At 37.5% G+C, this 18,134-nt stretch overlaps 1 protein-coding gene across 1 annotated transcript in view; it reads right to left on the reverse strand.

Moving 5' to 3' along the window:
* Nucleotides 1-18,134, reverse strand: part of LOC143849859 (hydroxyproline-rich glycoprotein family protein) — a 32,927-nt gene that overhangs the window by 11,000 nt on the left and 3,793 nt on the right. The window contains exon 2 of the mRNA XM_077359126.1: nucleotides 14,416-14,530. Within this exon, the coding sequence (XP_077215241.1) occupies nucleotides 14,416-14,530 (115 nt within the window). The remainder of the gene's footprint in view (nucleotides 1-14,415; nucleotides 14,531-18,134) is intronic.

Here is an 18,134-nt window from a genome sequence, read left to right on the forward strand (position 1 = left end):
AAGCTAATTCCTTAGATTCTTCAATTGCAGCAACAATAAACTCAAAATTCCAAGTCAAACTGCTAAGGATTTTTTCAACAATCCTTCGATCTTGAATATCTTCATCATTTACTCTCAATTGATTCACAAGAGAAATAACACGATTGTAATAATCTTCAACCGCTTCCGAATCTTTCATTCTTGATGAATCAAACTCACATCTAAGAGTTTGTAATCTTACCAACTTTACTTTGTCTTCTCCTTTGTATGATGTATAGAGTGTATCCCCAAGGTTTTAAATCTCGGTTTCGGTTTCGGTTATCAGCGAAACCGAAACATTTCGGTTTTGGTAGGAAAGTTCGGACGAAATCTTATAAAAATTTCACCGAAATTCTGAAATTTCAACGAAACGAAACGTTTCGGCCGAAATTTAAAACCATGTGTATCCCATGCTTCTTTTGCCGAAGTCACCGATGAAATTCATTCAAAGATGACTTCATCTGCCGCTTGATAAATAAAGAACAAAGCCTTCTTGTCCTTCTTCCGATTGTCTTTCAATTCATTGAGTTGTTGTGGAGTGAGAGCCGCTTGATCCTCTGGTTCTTCGACGCCAATCTCAACAATATCCCATAGATCTTGAGATCCATACAACACCTTCATTTTAATGCTCCATTGGTTGTAGTTCTTGCCGTTGAATCGATGAAGTTGAGGTTGCAACGTATTGTTGGAAGCCATGATCAACCTTCAACCTACGCTCTGATACCACTTTGTTGGAATGAAACCAACTAGATTGGAGGGAGAAGATGAGTTTCAAGAGAAGAAGATTGTTCTCTTGATGCCAAAACACACAAAGAAAATAGCCCAAGTTGTTATACTACTCAATAGCCTTCAAATTTCACTAAAATGGCTTACATATGAAGAAGATACAAGGTCCAAAATATAGTCTACACTACAAATCCAAGATTAACTTTTCTTAATTATACTTGATTTCCTAAGCACCACTAACACACTAACACATAAAAAGTAAATGACTAGCACAATTCCAATGTGGTCAAGTCTATCTTCCAAGCTTCCAATGTATAAGTAAATGAGAAACAAAATTCCAAGAAGTCTATTTCAAAAAAAAAATCCAAAGAAGTCTAAGAGTCAAATTGATAGATGGTTAAGATCTAGTGGTCAAGCTTAGATTTCCAACAAATATAATAAAAATATAACTCATAAAAAATGGCATGGAGGCGCACACAGCAAAAGCAACCACATGACCAAAGGTAGTTATCTGGCATTTTTTTGTCAGATTTTAAAATGGGGATGATGGGATATAAAAGGGTATCTCCAATCTCCAGTTGACACATGGCACCAAGGCAAAAACAGGGTTAAGTATTATAATCGGGGGTAAACAAGTAGTTACACCCCCAGGAGAAAACCCTAAAACATGTCTTGTCTAATCACAGGTTGACACCTGTCTAAGGGTAAAAAGGTAATCTGATACCTAAGCCCCCACTATAAATAGCCCCCACAAAGGCAAAGGTAAGTGTCCGAATCCCAAAATTTACTATTCATAGCTTTGCTTTCCTTATCTAATACATCATACTGACTTAAGTATAGGAGGGCCCATCTGGAGCTAGGACTCCGGGTTGGTCGTCTGATCAGGTGCTACCTTGTGCAGGTCTCGGTCACTCAAAAAATAGACCTCGGTCACTGCTCAGATCAGCTCATCCTTGACTACCATATCTGTTACAGGTTTTGACCACAACAGGGGGCATCTGCGGCAGAATTGGTGAATGTAGCATATTAATAGTATTAGTAGTGTAAAAGGCTTCCAACCAAAGATGTTTAGAAGCACCATAGTGAAACAAGGATGAGAGTCCAGCTTCAATAATGTGTCGATGTTTCCATTATGTAGCTCCATTATGGGAGGGGTGTGAGCATAGTTTAAAATTTTGGCCGAAATATTTCGGTTTTGGCCAAGTCCAAAACAAAATACACTATGAACCGTTTTTTTATACAAGATTTCATTGAAATTTCCAAAAAAAATCAGGAAAGTTCCGAACTTTCAACCGTTTCGTTTTTACCCTTCTTTACAAAATTTCCACTAAAATTGCCGAAATTTCGGTGGAAATTTTAAAAATATCGAAATTTTTATACTAATTTTACATGATTTCGGCCGAAATATGTCGGTGGTCGCCAAAACCGACACCGAAACGAAAATTTAAATCCTTTGGTGTGAGGGCATGGGAACTGTTGCTTAATGTCATGGGAACGACAGAACTCGTGAAATGTCATAGAGGTGTATTCTTCTTAGACGTTTGATGCAAGTGTTCTAAAATCATCTATAAAGATAAAATAGAAAAGTGATCCATAGATAGAAGCAATAGGAGCGGAGCCCCACACATCGAAATGAATAAACTCAAAATGAAAGTACTCTTTATTTTAATATAAGATGAAGAATTCAATTCATGATGCTTCCCAAGTTAACAACTGTGGCAGAGTGTCATCTTGGGCGCTTTATTACATATAAAAATGAAAGACTTGACGCTGAAGAGGGTAGAACACGATCATTGGGGTTGGCGAGACAATGACCACACTAATAGAGAGTGAGAGACATGAGGATGATGCCAAAAAGACTTCTATGCTCTACTTTGAAGGAGGTTCATCAGCACATGGTGTTGAGAAATATATAGATTGCCTCAACAAAATCCTTTAGCAAAGAGTTTCTGAAAATGCAGATCCTTTACAAAGATAAAACTAAAACTAAAGTAACAATGAAATTGTGTAGAAATTGTAAAACAGAGAGCGGTGAATTTTAGAGACAACTTAAACATCAGGAACATGAAAGGAAACATGGGAAGACAAAAGGGACGTCAAACTGACATTTATGATGGGTAAAGTGGACCCATCACCCATGACAATTCAAAAAAACACTAAATATGCAGCTAAAGAGCACAGATTGCCTGAATATTTAGACACATGGTGAATAGCATCTATATCAAACAGCCAAGAAGCTTCAAAAGGTGTAGATAGTGAAAGATTGCCCAGCTAAAGAGTGAGGGTCATGGGAGAGTTCTACTGATAATAGACACTGAAGGTGATAAAAATTCATAGTTGTATGATTGTTGAACCCACAAATCTAATAACCGGTAGGGTGTTGAGGTGGAGAAGTGGATCTTAGGTCTCGAGGGTGATCCTTGTCGTGAATATGTGGGCAGAGAAAGTGCGGGTGGAAACTCAGAGAAAGATCCGCTCCAGAAGGTCGACTTGAGCCTGTCCACAAATTACAAGAAGACAGGATAACAAGTACTTGATCAAGTACTTCAGGAGTAAGTCTACAATTCAGCGACGTGATGAGCTGATCGTCACACACCCTTTCTTCAGAAGCAAGATTCATTTCCCAAAGGGTGGTTTTCCTTCGCCAATAGAGATCTCCTCCCCGACTTTTAATAAACTCAACAGGTGCCACAGAAAACCCAGTCATGTGATTTAATATTCCTTGGGCATGTGCAATGGGATGATTTTCCTCTGTCAAGGTAGAAAAATATCATCAGATAACTTTATAGTGACAAGTTGGGCATAAGAAGGGAAAGAAAAGATGTTATTAGAAGAGGAAGCCATTTGAGTGGATAGAGGGTCTCCCCCTTTGTTGTCTCTCTTTTCTCTTCTTTTGGACTTACGGTAAGAGACAGAAGAGAATAAGAGAGAGGAATTAGGGTTTTCTAGAGTGGCGTATATAATTAGATTTAGGTGGGAAGGAATATGGGGTTTGAAAGATGGATTTAGAGATATTAGGGTTTAAAATGAGGAAGGAGCAAATATTAGGGTTTTCAAGAGAAATTTATGAATTTTGAGGGGAAGAGATGGAAAGATTAAGGTGTCGAATGAAAGGAGGTTGAAATTGAAGGGATTAGAAAGGAATTAGGGCTTTGGGTTGTCTATTCTATTGGTGTGAAAGTGGGTTTAGCGTTTTCAAACGGGAATTAAGGGTTTGGATATTTGAAATGGATGATTGAATTAGGGGTTTGGATATTTGAAAGGGATGATTTTGGACTTTGGATTTTCAAAAGATGGAAAGTAAGAATTTGGGGGTTATCTGATTAGCATAATTAGGGTTTGGAACCTCCGATTGTAGTGGATTAGGGTTTAAGGGTATCAAGTGATGCGAAATGGGGCTTTGGTATTTTCAAAAAATGGGAATTATGGATTTCGTATTCTAAGAGACAAGATTTAGGGTTTGGGGTTTGGGGTTGCCAGATGAAAGGAATTAGGGTTTGGGTATTTCAAATGGAAGACACTTAGGTTATAAGGTGGGTGGGGTCTTTGGTTTCGAATGAAGTTGGGATGTGGGGTTTTTGAATGGTGAAAGTTTGGGATTAGGATTTCAAATGATGTGTGGAGCTGGGACAAGGTTACGCGGTACGAGAACGGGTACGGGTACGGGGTACGATGGTAGCCCGGTACAAGGTACGATGAGCGTAGGCTAAGTCGGTTCGCTATTTCGGCTCGCGGGTCAATTTGGAGTGCAAATCTGGGTCACTCTGGCACTCTATATATAATTTCATATAATTTTACAAGAATATCATTCTATAGTCCATACTACATACATTTAATAAACAAAACCAAAAATCTCGTGTATTTCAAAATGAAAATTCCAATTCCAATCCAATTCCCAATATATAAAATATGAAGATTTCTAAATAACACCAAATTAAGCACCAACATATATTGCATTCTCAATCTTACATGAAAGCAAATAGAAAATAACTACCCAGTTCTGAAATAAAAACATAAAAACATGAACAAAGTAATAATAAACTATAGTGTAATTTTCCTTTCCTAGCCCACCGAAGCGTTCCCTCTCTCTGCATCTCTCCCTTTCCCTAGGGTCGCCTGGGTCGCCATTTTTCCGATCCAGGTCGGCAACTCCGAGATCGCGGGTCAGAGGGTGGGAATGCAAATCCGGTAACATTGGGCTGGGATTAGAGCTTTCTTAGGGATTACAGTTGTGAATAGGGTAGAAGTTGAGGGTGATGGATGACAAATGAAAGGAATGGGGGTTGGGTTTTTGAAAGGGAAAAACTGGGGATTTAGGGTTTTGAAATACAAGGCAACCCAACAGGGAGGGTGAATTGGTCAATTAAAAATTTTGTCCTAATTAAGTGTATTGTTAAAACTAATTTTAACAATTAGTAATTATAAGTTTAATTAGGATGTTTAAAACATTACAAGTTTAAATCTAACCTTATTAATTAAGCATAAACATAAAGAGGGTTGGAGGTTACCAAACACCACATGCAAGAAAGCAAGCAAGAGAAGAAGAAGCACACCAAGATTTACAGTGGTTCGGTCTATCAACAAGACCTACTCCACTCTTCCAAGTTTTGCTTCTTGGGTACTCCACTAAAGATGAGATTCTACACGCCGAATCTTCAAGCTTTACAAACGCCTTCTCCGCCTCCGAGGGAACAAACCCTCTTTGCTCCGGATTCACCTTTGTTACTGAGCCGAATCATAGACCCTTTTACAATCAAGCTTCTCCTTTCTCAAAGACCGAAGCGAAAGCCCTCCTCACAAACTTGATTCTCCTTTCTTACCGGGCCGAATCGAAGACCCTCTATTACAATGAAAAACTTAAAAAGAAAAACTTTCTTAGCCTCTTGATAGGCTTGATATAAAGATAATAGCTGACAAACTCTCCAAAGAAAATAATAAATGTAGAAGCCCTATGGAGATCCTCTTGATAAATGTAGAATACAAATTCAAAGCAGAAAAGAGGAATAACCTTTGATTTGAAAGTGTAGGTTCAAAAAGATGTTTAATGATCTTGCAAAAGGTTGTTCAGTTGATCTAGGATAGGATATATATAGCCCATTTGAAAATATGACCGTTTGGGGGCAATATGGTAAATAACTGGGTTGAAAAAGCCAAGCCTCGCAAGCCCCAACGGCTAGTTTTCCAGACCGAGGGGTATGGCGGTCGCCCGCCCTTATCGGGCTTCCTTTTTTATTTTCAACTTTCATAACGCCGCGGTCGACCGTGCCTATAGCGGTCACCCGGTGAGGGCTTTCTGGACAATCAATTTTTGGTCCAAAAACCTATCCGCGGTTGACCAGTCCTATGGCGGTCGACCGGCCCGACCATGCTGGATTATTTCTGGATTTCCAGAAACACATCCACGGTCGCCCGGGACAACCCGGTCTACCGGCCCGCTATGTTTTGACAAGTGCTGGATTTCCAGCCACTTTGCCGCGGTCGCTCGGGACCGCCCGGTCAACCGGCCCTGTTTAAAATTTCATTTAAAATTAAAAATCTCAGGGACTTGGGCCATGGTCTTTGGCCTTTTGTCCAAGGTTTTCAAACTTGTTTTAAGAAGTGTGGATGGTTTCTAAATATATCAAATTTGGTTTAAGAAAACCATTTTTAAAACAATTTTGAAAGTGCAAATGCATTTTACACGAGGACTCCAATACAATCTAAAAATGTAAAACCTTGAGTCTTCTTGATGTCTTGGCTCCTCCGCACTTTCTTGGATATCTTCAACTTGAGAGAGAACTCTTCAACTTGCTTTGGGTCTTGTGACTTCCTCCATTCTTTAAATCATGTTGAGTGGTACATGAGGTGGTCACCAATGCTAGTTCATCTCCAAGCTTCTATTGGCACTTGCAAGGCATGCTTGTGGGATCTTTGACTTGAGCTCTTGACTTGGACATCTTCCACGAATGATGTCTTCAATGTATGTACAAGCTCTTTGGTTCATTATGTATGTGGATCCGCAAGCCATATGTTGAGGTATATTGTGCAATCTTTGGTTTGACAGCTGACTTTCCTGTCTAAGACACAATACTACAAGACAACACATTAGTCCATAAAAACTAATCAATTTGGGTTTACTAGCATCAAAACAAGAAGGTAAAGGTAAATGATTGAACCCATGGGAACCCTTGGGCTTACAGGTTTCAACCGATATAAAGGGTGGGGACGAGGGTTTTGAATGTTGATATAGGGTGTAAGGTTTCAATTACTCTGATAGCGAAGGTGTAAGATCTAGTTCACGACTTCAGTAGTGGAAAAGGAAAAATAGAAGAACAAGAAGAAGAAAAGGGTCGTAGATTATATTGTATTAAAGGTTTAACCCTTTTTCTGATCTTGATCGCTTGCTCTTGAGGAATCGAAGATGTCTTTCTTGAAGTTTGATGTACTTTTCTCTAATACCACGTAATTAATCTCACCAGTTTATGCAAGAAAGAGAGGAGAGATTTCGTAGAGAAGATAAGAGACCCCACACAATTTTTGGTGTTGGTAATTGTATTTTCTTGATGTGAAGTACAACCCCATACACATGTATGTATACATGTGTATATGTGTGTGTGTGCGTGCGCGTGCGTGTGCTGCGGGGGGGGGGGGGGACATTTTGTGGTGATCCAAACCATTCATTTGAAAGGCCTTTCCCTAGATACGGTGTCCACAAAAAATCAGACTCTATGGATCATCCTAACCCCTCCAAAAGTGGAGGGAAAAAATGGGCAGATTTGTGGACAAACAGTTTCTTTCCATTTTTCTCTCCACTTTTTTGGATAGGTTAGGATGCTCCTATGGATCTGAGTTTTGGTACACACCCTATCTATGCGAGGGCCTTCCAAATGAATGCCGGGACCCATGTGTTTGTGGCACTCGAGCTCATATAAGCTATATGAGCTCACGAACAGTGTCCCATACATACATATATATATATATATATGAGGAAAGTTTTTCTAGTCGGCCGACTAGAGAAGCTTCTCTAGTTCGCCAACCAAAAAACACAGTGTGCCCACATTATTCGGATAATCCAAACCATTCATTTGATAGGCCTTGGCATAGATCGAGTGTGCCCAAAAAATCAGCTACATAGGATCATCCTAAAGCTTTGATTTGTGGAGGTTAAAAATGGACAGATTTGTGGAGTTTATACGCGTCCATTTTAACCTTCATAATTCAAAGGGTTAGGATGATTCTATGGAGATGCTTTTTTTAGGCACATCCTATCTATGTCAGGACCCATCAAATGAATGCTTTGGATCATCAAAACAATGTGGGGTCACTGTGTTTTTAACCTCCACTGTCCATTTTTAACCTCCACAAATCGAAGGGCTAGGATGATCCTATGGAGCTGATATTTTGGGCACACCCTATCTATGATAGGGCCCATCAAATCAATGCTTTGGATCATCCAAACAACATGGGCCCACTGTGTTTTTGGTCGGCGGACTATAGAGAGAGAGAGAGAGAGAGAATAGAGTTCCTAAGGTGTCACCTCATATAGCTTATATGAGGTGGGGCTTAAAAACATAAAGGGCCCACTTTGTTTGGATGATCCAAAGCATTCATTTGATAGGCCCTCACATAGATAGGGTGTGCCCAAAAAATCAACTTCATAGGATCATCCTAACCCTTCCATTTGTGGAGGTTGAAATGGATGGGTATAAACCTCCATAAATCTGCCCATTTTTAACCTCCATAAATGGAAGGATTAGGATGATCCTATGGACCTGATTTTTTGTAGGCACCATATCCATCTAAGGGCCTTTCAAATGAGTGGTTTGGATTACCCCAAAAATGTGGGCCCCTTATGTTTTGTGAGCGCCACCTCATATAAGCTATATGAGGTAACACCTTAGGAACTCTATTCTCATATATATATATATATATATATATATATATATATATATATATATATATAAAGAGAGAGAGAGAGAACAGTGTTCCTGCACTTGAGCACAGGAAAGTTACCTGTGGTAGAGAGTTATGATCCCGCCCATTCGCTGTATATAGTGGGTCCCATACGAATTGAAAAGTTAAATCAAAATTGCAAAAAGACAATCGAACCCCTAAGTTTTATACGACTAAAAAGAATTTGACACTCGAGTCCCCCTCTCAATCACAACACGTATCAGACGAAAGAGAAAACGCTAGTCCTCTCTTTCCCTAGGGTTTCGTTTCAGATGAAGGAGCTAAGGTTTCGTTTCACGCAAAAGCTAGCAAAGGTCAGTCCTATCTCTTTCCATAACTTTATTTTGTTTTCTTTTTCTTTATTTTGAAGATTAGGGGTTTGATTTTTTTCATTTTTTTGCATCCTATTTTCATGCCAGATAAGGGTTTTTTGTAGAGTGCTAGCTTCGAACGCAAGATCTCAGCAGATTCTTCCTCTTCTTCAACCAAAAATAGGTTAGTCCTCTCTTTCCCTACTGTATTTTGTTTTTTTTTCCTTTTTTTTAATATTAGGGTTGGGTTTTTTCATTTTTTTTTTCCTCCATTTTCATCCCATTAGGGTTTTTGGTAATCATTTTGTTTTGTTGAAGATTAGGATTCTCGAGAAGAAGAGGGGTTAAAACCCTAAAATGATTTTTTGAATCATATACAATTGAGGGGGGACTGGAATGTCAATATTTTTTTAAAGTATAAAAGCCAGGGGTTCGACTGTCATTTACCTTTTTTTCTTTAAGTTTTCTCACCCCCGTGAGGCCCACATACTTCAACGAATGGGAGGGATCATAACTCTCTACCGCAGGTAACTTTCCTGCGCTCAAGCGCAGGAACACTATTCTCATATATATATATATATATATATATATATATATATATATATATATAGAGAGAGAGAGAGAGAGAGAGAAGGGTTCCCGCACTCGAGTGCTGGAAACAGGGGGGGAGGGGGCATTCGGAGGGGTGATCCAAACCATTCATTTCGAAGGCCCCATCATGGATGGGGGGGCCTACCAAAAATCAGCTCCATTGGATCACCATAAGGTGTCCATTTGTGGGGCCAAAAATGGACAGATACTGTTTGTCCACAAATCTGTCCATTTCTTGCCCCACAAATGGACACCCTAAGGTGATCCAATGGAGCTGATTTTTTGTGGACACCCTATGCATGAAAGGGCCCATCAAATGAATGCTTTGGATCCCATCAAAAATGTGGCCCCACCCTGTTTTTGTGCTCGAGCGCAGATAAGATTATCTGCGTTCGAGCGCAGAAACCATTTCCTCATATATATATATATATATATATATATATATATATAAAGAGAGAGAGAGAGAGAGAGAACGGTTTCTACACACAAGTGTAGATAAGTTATCTACACACTAGCTTAAAATACAGTGGAGGCCCACACTGTTTGGGTGATCCAAACCATTCATTTGATTGGCCCTCACATAGATAGGGTGTCCACAAAAAATCAGCTCCATAGGATCATCCTAACCCTTCGAACCGTGGAGGCAAAAAATAGACAGATTTGTCAAGGTTTATACACGTCGATTTTACCTCCACAAGTCGTAGGGTTGGGATGATCCTATGGAGCTGATTTTTTGTGGACACCCTATCTATGTGAGGGCCAATCAAATGAATGGTTTGGATCACCCAAACAATATGCCCTCCGCTGTATTTTAAGCAAGTGTGTAGATAACTTATCTACACTTGTGTGTATAAACCGTTTTCTCATATATATATATATATATAGACACACACACGTTACAGAATTACAATACATTCATTAATGATGTGACACACCATAAGACCCTCGCATGTGAACTTTTAGACACCTCATTTTGTTCCTACCTAACCTAACATTAGCCACCCCAGAGGTCATGTGTTCTGATTATGATCCTTGTTGCTTTTGAGTGCATAAAGCATCTCTTGAATAGAATTAATGCCGACCAACTTTGTTTTCCAAAAGAGCCTATTTTATGATTTTTCAAAAATATTGGTTTAACCCTTAAATCGCTGGATGAATAAAAAAATAATTTTCAACTATATAGTAGTTGATCCCAAGTTTGAAACATGAGCCATAAATCATTTCAAAATACCATTCATATCCTTTCTAAATTCTAATGGTGTAGTTCCCCACAAGATCAGTTTAGTATATTTCAAGAAAATTGCAAAAATCATGGATTGAAACATAGTGCTGAATGGGTAAACCATAGTACTGATCAGTAGCGAATGACATCGTTCACAATAATCGCAGTACCAATCAGTACTACTGCAGTTCATGCACAGAAATTAAATTTCAAGTTTATCCAAACCATCTCAAAAGTGATTTGTTTCTATTCAGGATCCTCTAGGCTGACTGTTTATCCAACTAAACATCTAGGGAGATCAAACCTTGCAAAAACAAAGTTTTAATTTTGTGAATGTTCATCTAAATTCAAGTTGGATTTAAAATTTTATGGTGTAGGATTAGATTTTAGTCATGATTTGAATATCTATATGTTCATGGCTTCATATAAAATAATTTTGTGCCTAATTTTTCATCGAATTGTCATTCGGTTTGGGTATCCAAACCAAACACACAAAACTGGTACTGCAAATAGTGATTGGTACTGGCTGAGTACCTATCGGTGGTACTGGGTAGTCTAGCACTACCAATCGGTTAGACTGACTAGCGATCTGTGGTAGTGGCAATTTTATTCGGATTTGATTCCTCAATTCTCTCATAGTTTCATGTATGCTTTTTTATAGTTTAGTCTATGTTGGTTACATTTACTTGTTAATTTATAGACTGCATCGTCACTTGTTTCTGGATTTTTATCAAACCCAGAAGTGCAGTACTGCAACAATATCTATCAGTATGTCTCATGGTTGATTAGTGGTCTAGCAGTACCGAAAAGGCTCACTGTCAATAAGGCTCACTGTCAATCAGGACTTATGTCACAAATACCTCCAATATTTTCAAAATATCAGGTTTTTATAATGACATTTTTTTTTTGAAATGGCAATATAGTAATAGAAAAGGAGGACCGAGAAGGACCTCAAGTGAACAACAATGAAATAAAAGAAGAAGACATCCAAAAAATCAAGGTGGAAGGAAGTCAAACCAAACCAAATCCTCCCTCTGCACCCCAGACCTAGCTAGAGAGTCTGCTTCAAAAATAGCAGATCTCCATACATGATTATAAACAATAGAAGATCCGAATGTTAAATCGGCAATCTCCTCAAAATAAGACCAAAACTTCCATGGAGGGGCCACCGAACCCGACAACCATCCCATCACATTCTTTAGAATCCCCCTCCACTATGGTCTTGTTGTAGAGATCCTTATCAATTCTTTTTAACCCTGTATGCATTGCCCTAACCTCCGCCTCATTAGAATCGCAGACCCCAATAGACCCAGAAAAGGACCACAAAACCGCTCCATGAGAATCCCGGCAAAGACCTCCAATACCAGCCAGCCCTGGATTCTCCAAACTCGATCCGTCAAAATTGACTTTGAGTAAATCCACAGGGGGAGGCTCCCATCGTTGAATAATCTTAGATTGCACTTCCTTTATCATGCACACTATTTGACACCTGTCCCACAAATCGAAGGCCGAGACAAATCCCGAAATAATGACATTTTGATAAAATGACAAAATCCCGAAATAATCCCAAGACTTTAAAAATAGTCATATTTTCCTTTTTCTCATAAAATATAGCATCATTTTTATCATAAAATATAGCGTCATTTTTATCATAAAAAACAGTGTCATTTTTATCATAAAATATAGCAATAATATCATGATATTATTCTGATATTTTTACAATATTTTTATTTTATATTTTTTAAAATTTTATGAATTTATATATTTTTTAAATAATTTTATTTTTATCATTTTTCTTGATATAAACCCAAAAAAAATAAAAAAATATAATATATCCTGAGATTTTCCCTTGCCGAGAAATTCCCGAGAATGATATTTGTGAAATAAATTGGGACTGCGGGTGATTCCCATTCCAAACGGATTTGACTCTTTCTTTCACGGTTTTATCCATGTTTACATAATGTTTAGTTAGATACATGTTAAGATAGTTGCTTAGTATGATCTGACTATCATGTTGGGTTCGCCTTAGGCTTTGATCTAAATTTCAAGATGATTTAGTTTGTTTGCTTGTATCTATGATTCTATTCTCTATAGTTACATCACGATTAGTTAGATGCATAATCATATAGGATGATTCTAGTCTCTAAGTACGTCATAATTAAGTTTAGTACAAAGCTATGTCACAAATATATCCGATATTTTCAAAATATTGTGTTTTTATCGTGACATTTTAATAAAACGAAAATATCTCAAACTAATCCAGAGATTTTAAAAATAGAGATATTTCGTTTCTATCATAAAATATCCTGCTAATATCGCGATATTTTCCCTATATTTTGATGATATTTTTATATTATATTTTTTCCTAAAATAAATATTTTTATATTTTTGTAAATATTTTTATTTTACCCTTTTTCCCCAATAGAAACAAGAAAAAATTTAAAAATTTAATATATCCCGAGAGTTTCCCTTGCCGAGAAATTCCCGAGAACAACATTTGTGACATGGGTAAAAAGATTATAAATGAAAACCCATGGATGCTAGTAGAGACCAGCTTCAGTGGGGTGGGATTGGTGCCTAAGACCTTTCAATCATATAAGGTGATATTGAACTCTTTGGAATCTATGATCAACATTTACAGAGTTAAGTTTTGGGTCCTAGATGCTAATCTAAGTGGCGACTATTAAGAGTTTGGAAACCCGGAGAACTGCATCTCCAAGAAGAACCACTAAAGCATAGAAAAGAGATTTGGTGTCGTCCACCAAATGATCTTAACTCTTAAGCTAATATACAAGTAGAAGTGTAAAACAAATGGAGAGCTGCAGTTGAATTCATAAGCCAGTTTTCTGTGATGACTGATGAGGCAAGTAAAATTGTCCACTGTTATGTAACCCCTTGTACATGACGAACTTGACGGTGCTCAAGATGAATGGTTAAGGGGTGATATTTTGGTTCAGCAGTTTCAAGTACCTTTGGTGGTGAAGGGACTTTTTGAATGTTATTCAAAGGTTTAAAAAGATGTCTAACTCGCCTTAAAGAATCAAGCCATTATCCATGAGATCAGTTGCACTGCAGCCTAAATTTATATCTCAATAGTGTCCAACTCAGCCATCCATCAGGACCATGATGATAGATAACAAATGATTGGAGTCATATCATATGTCCCTAACTTGAGCCTACACAGATTTAGCCTTGCTCAATGCATTGCCAAAAAAAAATTAAAAAAACAGATAACTTGTCCATTTTTTGGTACCAATCAAGAAATAAACGATCATGTATTTTCTAAGCTACTCAACTTCCAAAGGGGAGCTGTTTTCAACTCACAATATTTGTCCACGCACTTAAAATGTGATATGAAAGAAAGTGATGACATTACGCAGATGGAGAAACTTATTTCCATACTTGAATAAACAAAAATATCATGTACAGTCCTGTTAGAATTAAAAATTGTTATACATCCCCTCGAATATGGGGGCAGGGAATGACAATATTCAAAATTACAGAAGGTGCTTCTACCTGGTAGGGGAACAATTAAGCAAATAATATTTTCCAATAGCAATAAAGCATGCCAAAAAGAGTAATAACAACGAAAAATCAGGGCTGTTAAAGATTTACCTGCACAATATGATTAGCATCAAGCTCGAACCCATCGTTGGAGATAGATGAGTCATAAAGCCGGCTACATTGATCTAGCCTTCCACTTTCATCCCTATACTCCAAGATCCGCTCCCTACATCATAAGTTGAGGCAAAAGATTCAAAGTCATAGACAAAAACAGGTTGTAAAGGAAAACAACACAGAAATTAAAACCCATATTCCAAATAATGCAAAGATGTCTAGAATTATTGAAGTCATCTTTATGTAATGGAGGGCAGTCTTGGTATTTTGTAAAAGCTCACCTAATTAAATAAGAAGGGGTATTGGGAGATATTACTCTCCTATTACTTTTCCCCTGTGACTTTCTCTCCTTTTGTTGTTCTTCTTTTCTTTCTTCCCTAACATGTGACATGATTGTTCCTCCGCTGCTCGAGGATTGTTCCTCCGTTAATCTCTATTTTTACTAGGGTAGAAGGGTACATGAAAGGTTTTTTTATGAAATGTTTTTTACAAGCTTCTGGATGAAGATAATCTCGGTTTGGTGAAGTTGATTATTGGGGGGATATGTAAACTCTCTTTATAGTTTCTGTAGGTTTTTGGGCATACGAACCTGTTCTATGCCGTTTATATGCTGTAATTAAGGGATTCCTGGTCCCCTGTTTCTTGTAACGACTTCAGTATATAAATATATTGTCAATATTCAAAAATAAAAATAAAAAACATGCGACATGATATTAGAGCAAGAGATCTGATCCAATCTTCTTTTTTGACGATCTCTGAACATACTCTTTCTCCGCTATTTCTTTTTTTTTTCTTTTGGTCCGTTTATGATCTTCTTGGAGATGAGATGAACCCTAGATCTAGGGTTTTCCATGTGCAGTAACCATAATGGTTCGCTGCTGTTACAGTGTTTCGGTTGTTAGTGCTCTCCTCGTTTGATGAACAATAATAAGAGGTGATGTTAAAATTTCGGTGGAAATTAGGGTGTAACCAAAATTTTTAAAATTTCAGTTTTGGTCCCGGCCGGAATCCGAAATTTCCACGGAAATTTCGGTATTTCGGCCAGAATTTAAAACCATGGTGATCAACAGCCGGTTTGTAATTTTCATACTGATTGTGGAGTGAAGGGCAACTACTGGTTCGAGTGGACAGACTTCTAGAACACATGGTAAAATTATGCGATCCAAGTGTACAATCAGCAGCAAATCGTGCAGTCACTCTTCGTAAAGTAACCTTTTATTTGTGATTGTTTCATTCCTCTTCTATACAATGAATGGTAAACAAGATAGAAAATGGACCGTGCTTGGTCAGTCTGAGTTCTTTGGATTGCCAGTGATTTCAATCAAGTAGAATGCAACAAATTACTTAATGGTCTAAGTTTGTTCACATGTTTCTTACTGCTAAGGGAAAATGAAATATATTCCAGAAAAAAAAAACCCTCTTCTAGTACAGGCCTACAGACTTATAATGAATGGGTGCAAAAAAATGCCCAAATTACGAGGTGGTTTTGGAACATTATAGTATGGAGCCATATATTAATAACAATGTCATAGCTTTTTATTCGGCTAAGGAGATTTGGGATCCCGTACATGAGATGTACTCTTCCGACAAGAACATCCCAAGCATATACAAGTAATACAAAGAGATTTTTGCATTACAACAAGGGGACGGAAATTTGGGTAGATATTATGCTGCTTTGCAATTGTATGTCATTGGTGTATGTTAAGTTCCTCCCACATACTTTCAAAGGCAGCAACATGAAGAATTTCAAGTTGCCAAATTCCTCTTTGGATTAGGGTGTGATATACTATCTTGTTAAGGCACAAATTTTGGGAAGCAAGGAGATATCATCCTTGAAGGCTAATTTTTCTCATCTACGAAGAGTTTCTGATGCAGGACAATACCTAGAATAGGGAAAATCCTACACTCCTAATGGGATTAAGACTTTAGGACAATTTAGGGCTTACGTGGAAAATTAAAAGAACACTTAACAACTTACCTAGGGCCAAATTAACGCCTAATTAATCTATGGGCAGCAACAATAATGAGACTTAAATAGCATAAATAATTATAAAGATAGTAATTAGGCATGAACTAAACCTTATACAAATCAATCAAAGCGATAAGGATTCTTAAGATGAATTGATAATTGAAAGATTAGTCTGAAACTAGGCCTACGCATGCAACCGATTAAAAGAACTAAAAAGCTAATGTAAGTACAAATGAAATAGATGTCACACAAGCATGAAAATAATAATATCCAATGAAGAAAAAGAAAAAAAATATCCAGCAGCAATAAAAAGCTCAAAACGGTCCAATTTTATGTTGTAGGGGTATTTTGGTAATTTTGCAAATCTGGAATTTTGGTTTAATACTGCTGTCCAAATCTTAGGTTAAGGTTTAAAAGGTAAAAGAAAGGTTAATCTAGGGTTTATGCTCCGATTTGGTGGTAGGTTTAGGCTAAGGATCGTCTAAAAGGGTTTTCGGGCTTGAAAATGATGCAATTTTCAATAAGGCTCAAAAGGGGTTTAAAGTTAGGATTCTTGGGTGTTTAGGCTGAGGTTTAATCATAAAAGAAAGGTTAATCTAGGGTTTATGCTCCGATTTGGTGGTAGGTTTAGGCTAAGGATCGTCTAAAAGAGTTTTCGGGCTTGAAAATGATGCAATTTTCAATAAGGCTCAAAAGGGGTTTAAAGTTAGGATTCTTGGGTGTTTAGGCTGAGGTTTAATCATAAAAACAATCCTTCAAAGTCTCAAAACGAGATCTTGAAGAACAAGAGAGATCTATGGATTTTGGGTTCTTGTATTTTAGGGTTCAAGAACAAAGAAAAAAAGAAAATTTGATTTACTAACCTTCTTTGTGCTGATTTGATTGAAGAAATAGAAGATAATAGAGGAGAGGGGATGAGAGAAGATGGTTCCAAACCACCAAGAGGATAAGAGAAGAAGAAGTCCAAGCCACAATAGCTCTCACAAAAGAAAATCTCAATTCTATTCAATATTCAAAAGTCTACTCATTCCTTTCATAAGATGTATTTATAAGAAAAAGAAACCCTAGAAGATAACCTAAAGTTAAGAACTAATCTCAACCATTCATCTAATCTAAAGCAAAGCTAAATAAAGATAATAACTTACCAAAACTAGTAATCCCGTAATTGACCTATACCCCTTCCTAAAAACACTCATAACTTGCTCAAATCACATCCAAATTATATGATCTTGAGCTCATTAGATAGGTAATTGAAAAACTTTTCTAATAATACTAAAAACACACCAAACGGGTGAGATTTGATGCCCTAAAAGTAGGCTACAAATAAAATGACAAAAATAGAAAGTAAATAATAAAAAAAAAGACGGCAATGTCTATGGCCCATGCTAGAGTCTACGCCATCATTCTCATCCACGTTTGCGCTTGTAAACTTTGAATCCACGCCCGTTGTTAATGTCCCCATCATTTCCCTTGGTGGAAGTCTATGATTTGTGGACACGGACAAGAGTGTCGCGTGTCGACACGGACAGAGTGTCGGACACGTCACACGGTAACCCCTCAAAATTTAGAAACGGGGACACTGCTAAAATAGAAATTATATATGATATAACAGCAAATATTTGTTAAAGAAGAGCTAAAAAGAGTTAATAATAAAAGAGGTAAACACGATATGTAATAATAAAATAGAATGTCACACTTGACACAGCACAAAAACATGTCCACACATCCACATTAAGTCTAATACTTA

Source organism: Tasmannia lanceolata, unplaced genomic scaffold (assembly GCF_043159265.1).
Source record: "Tasmannia lanceolata isolate RefF3 unplaced genomic scaffold, GAP_Taslan_0.1 ptg000018l, whole genome shotgun sequence".
NCBI lineage: Eukaryota > Viridiplantae > Streptophyta > Magnoliopsida > Canellales > Winteraceae > Tasmannia > Tasmannia lanceolata.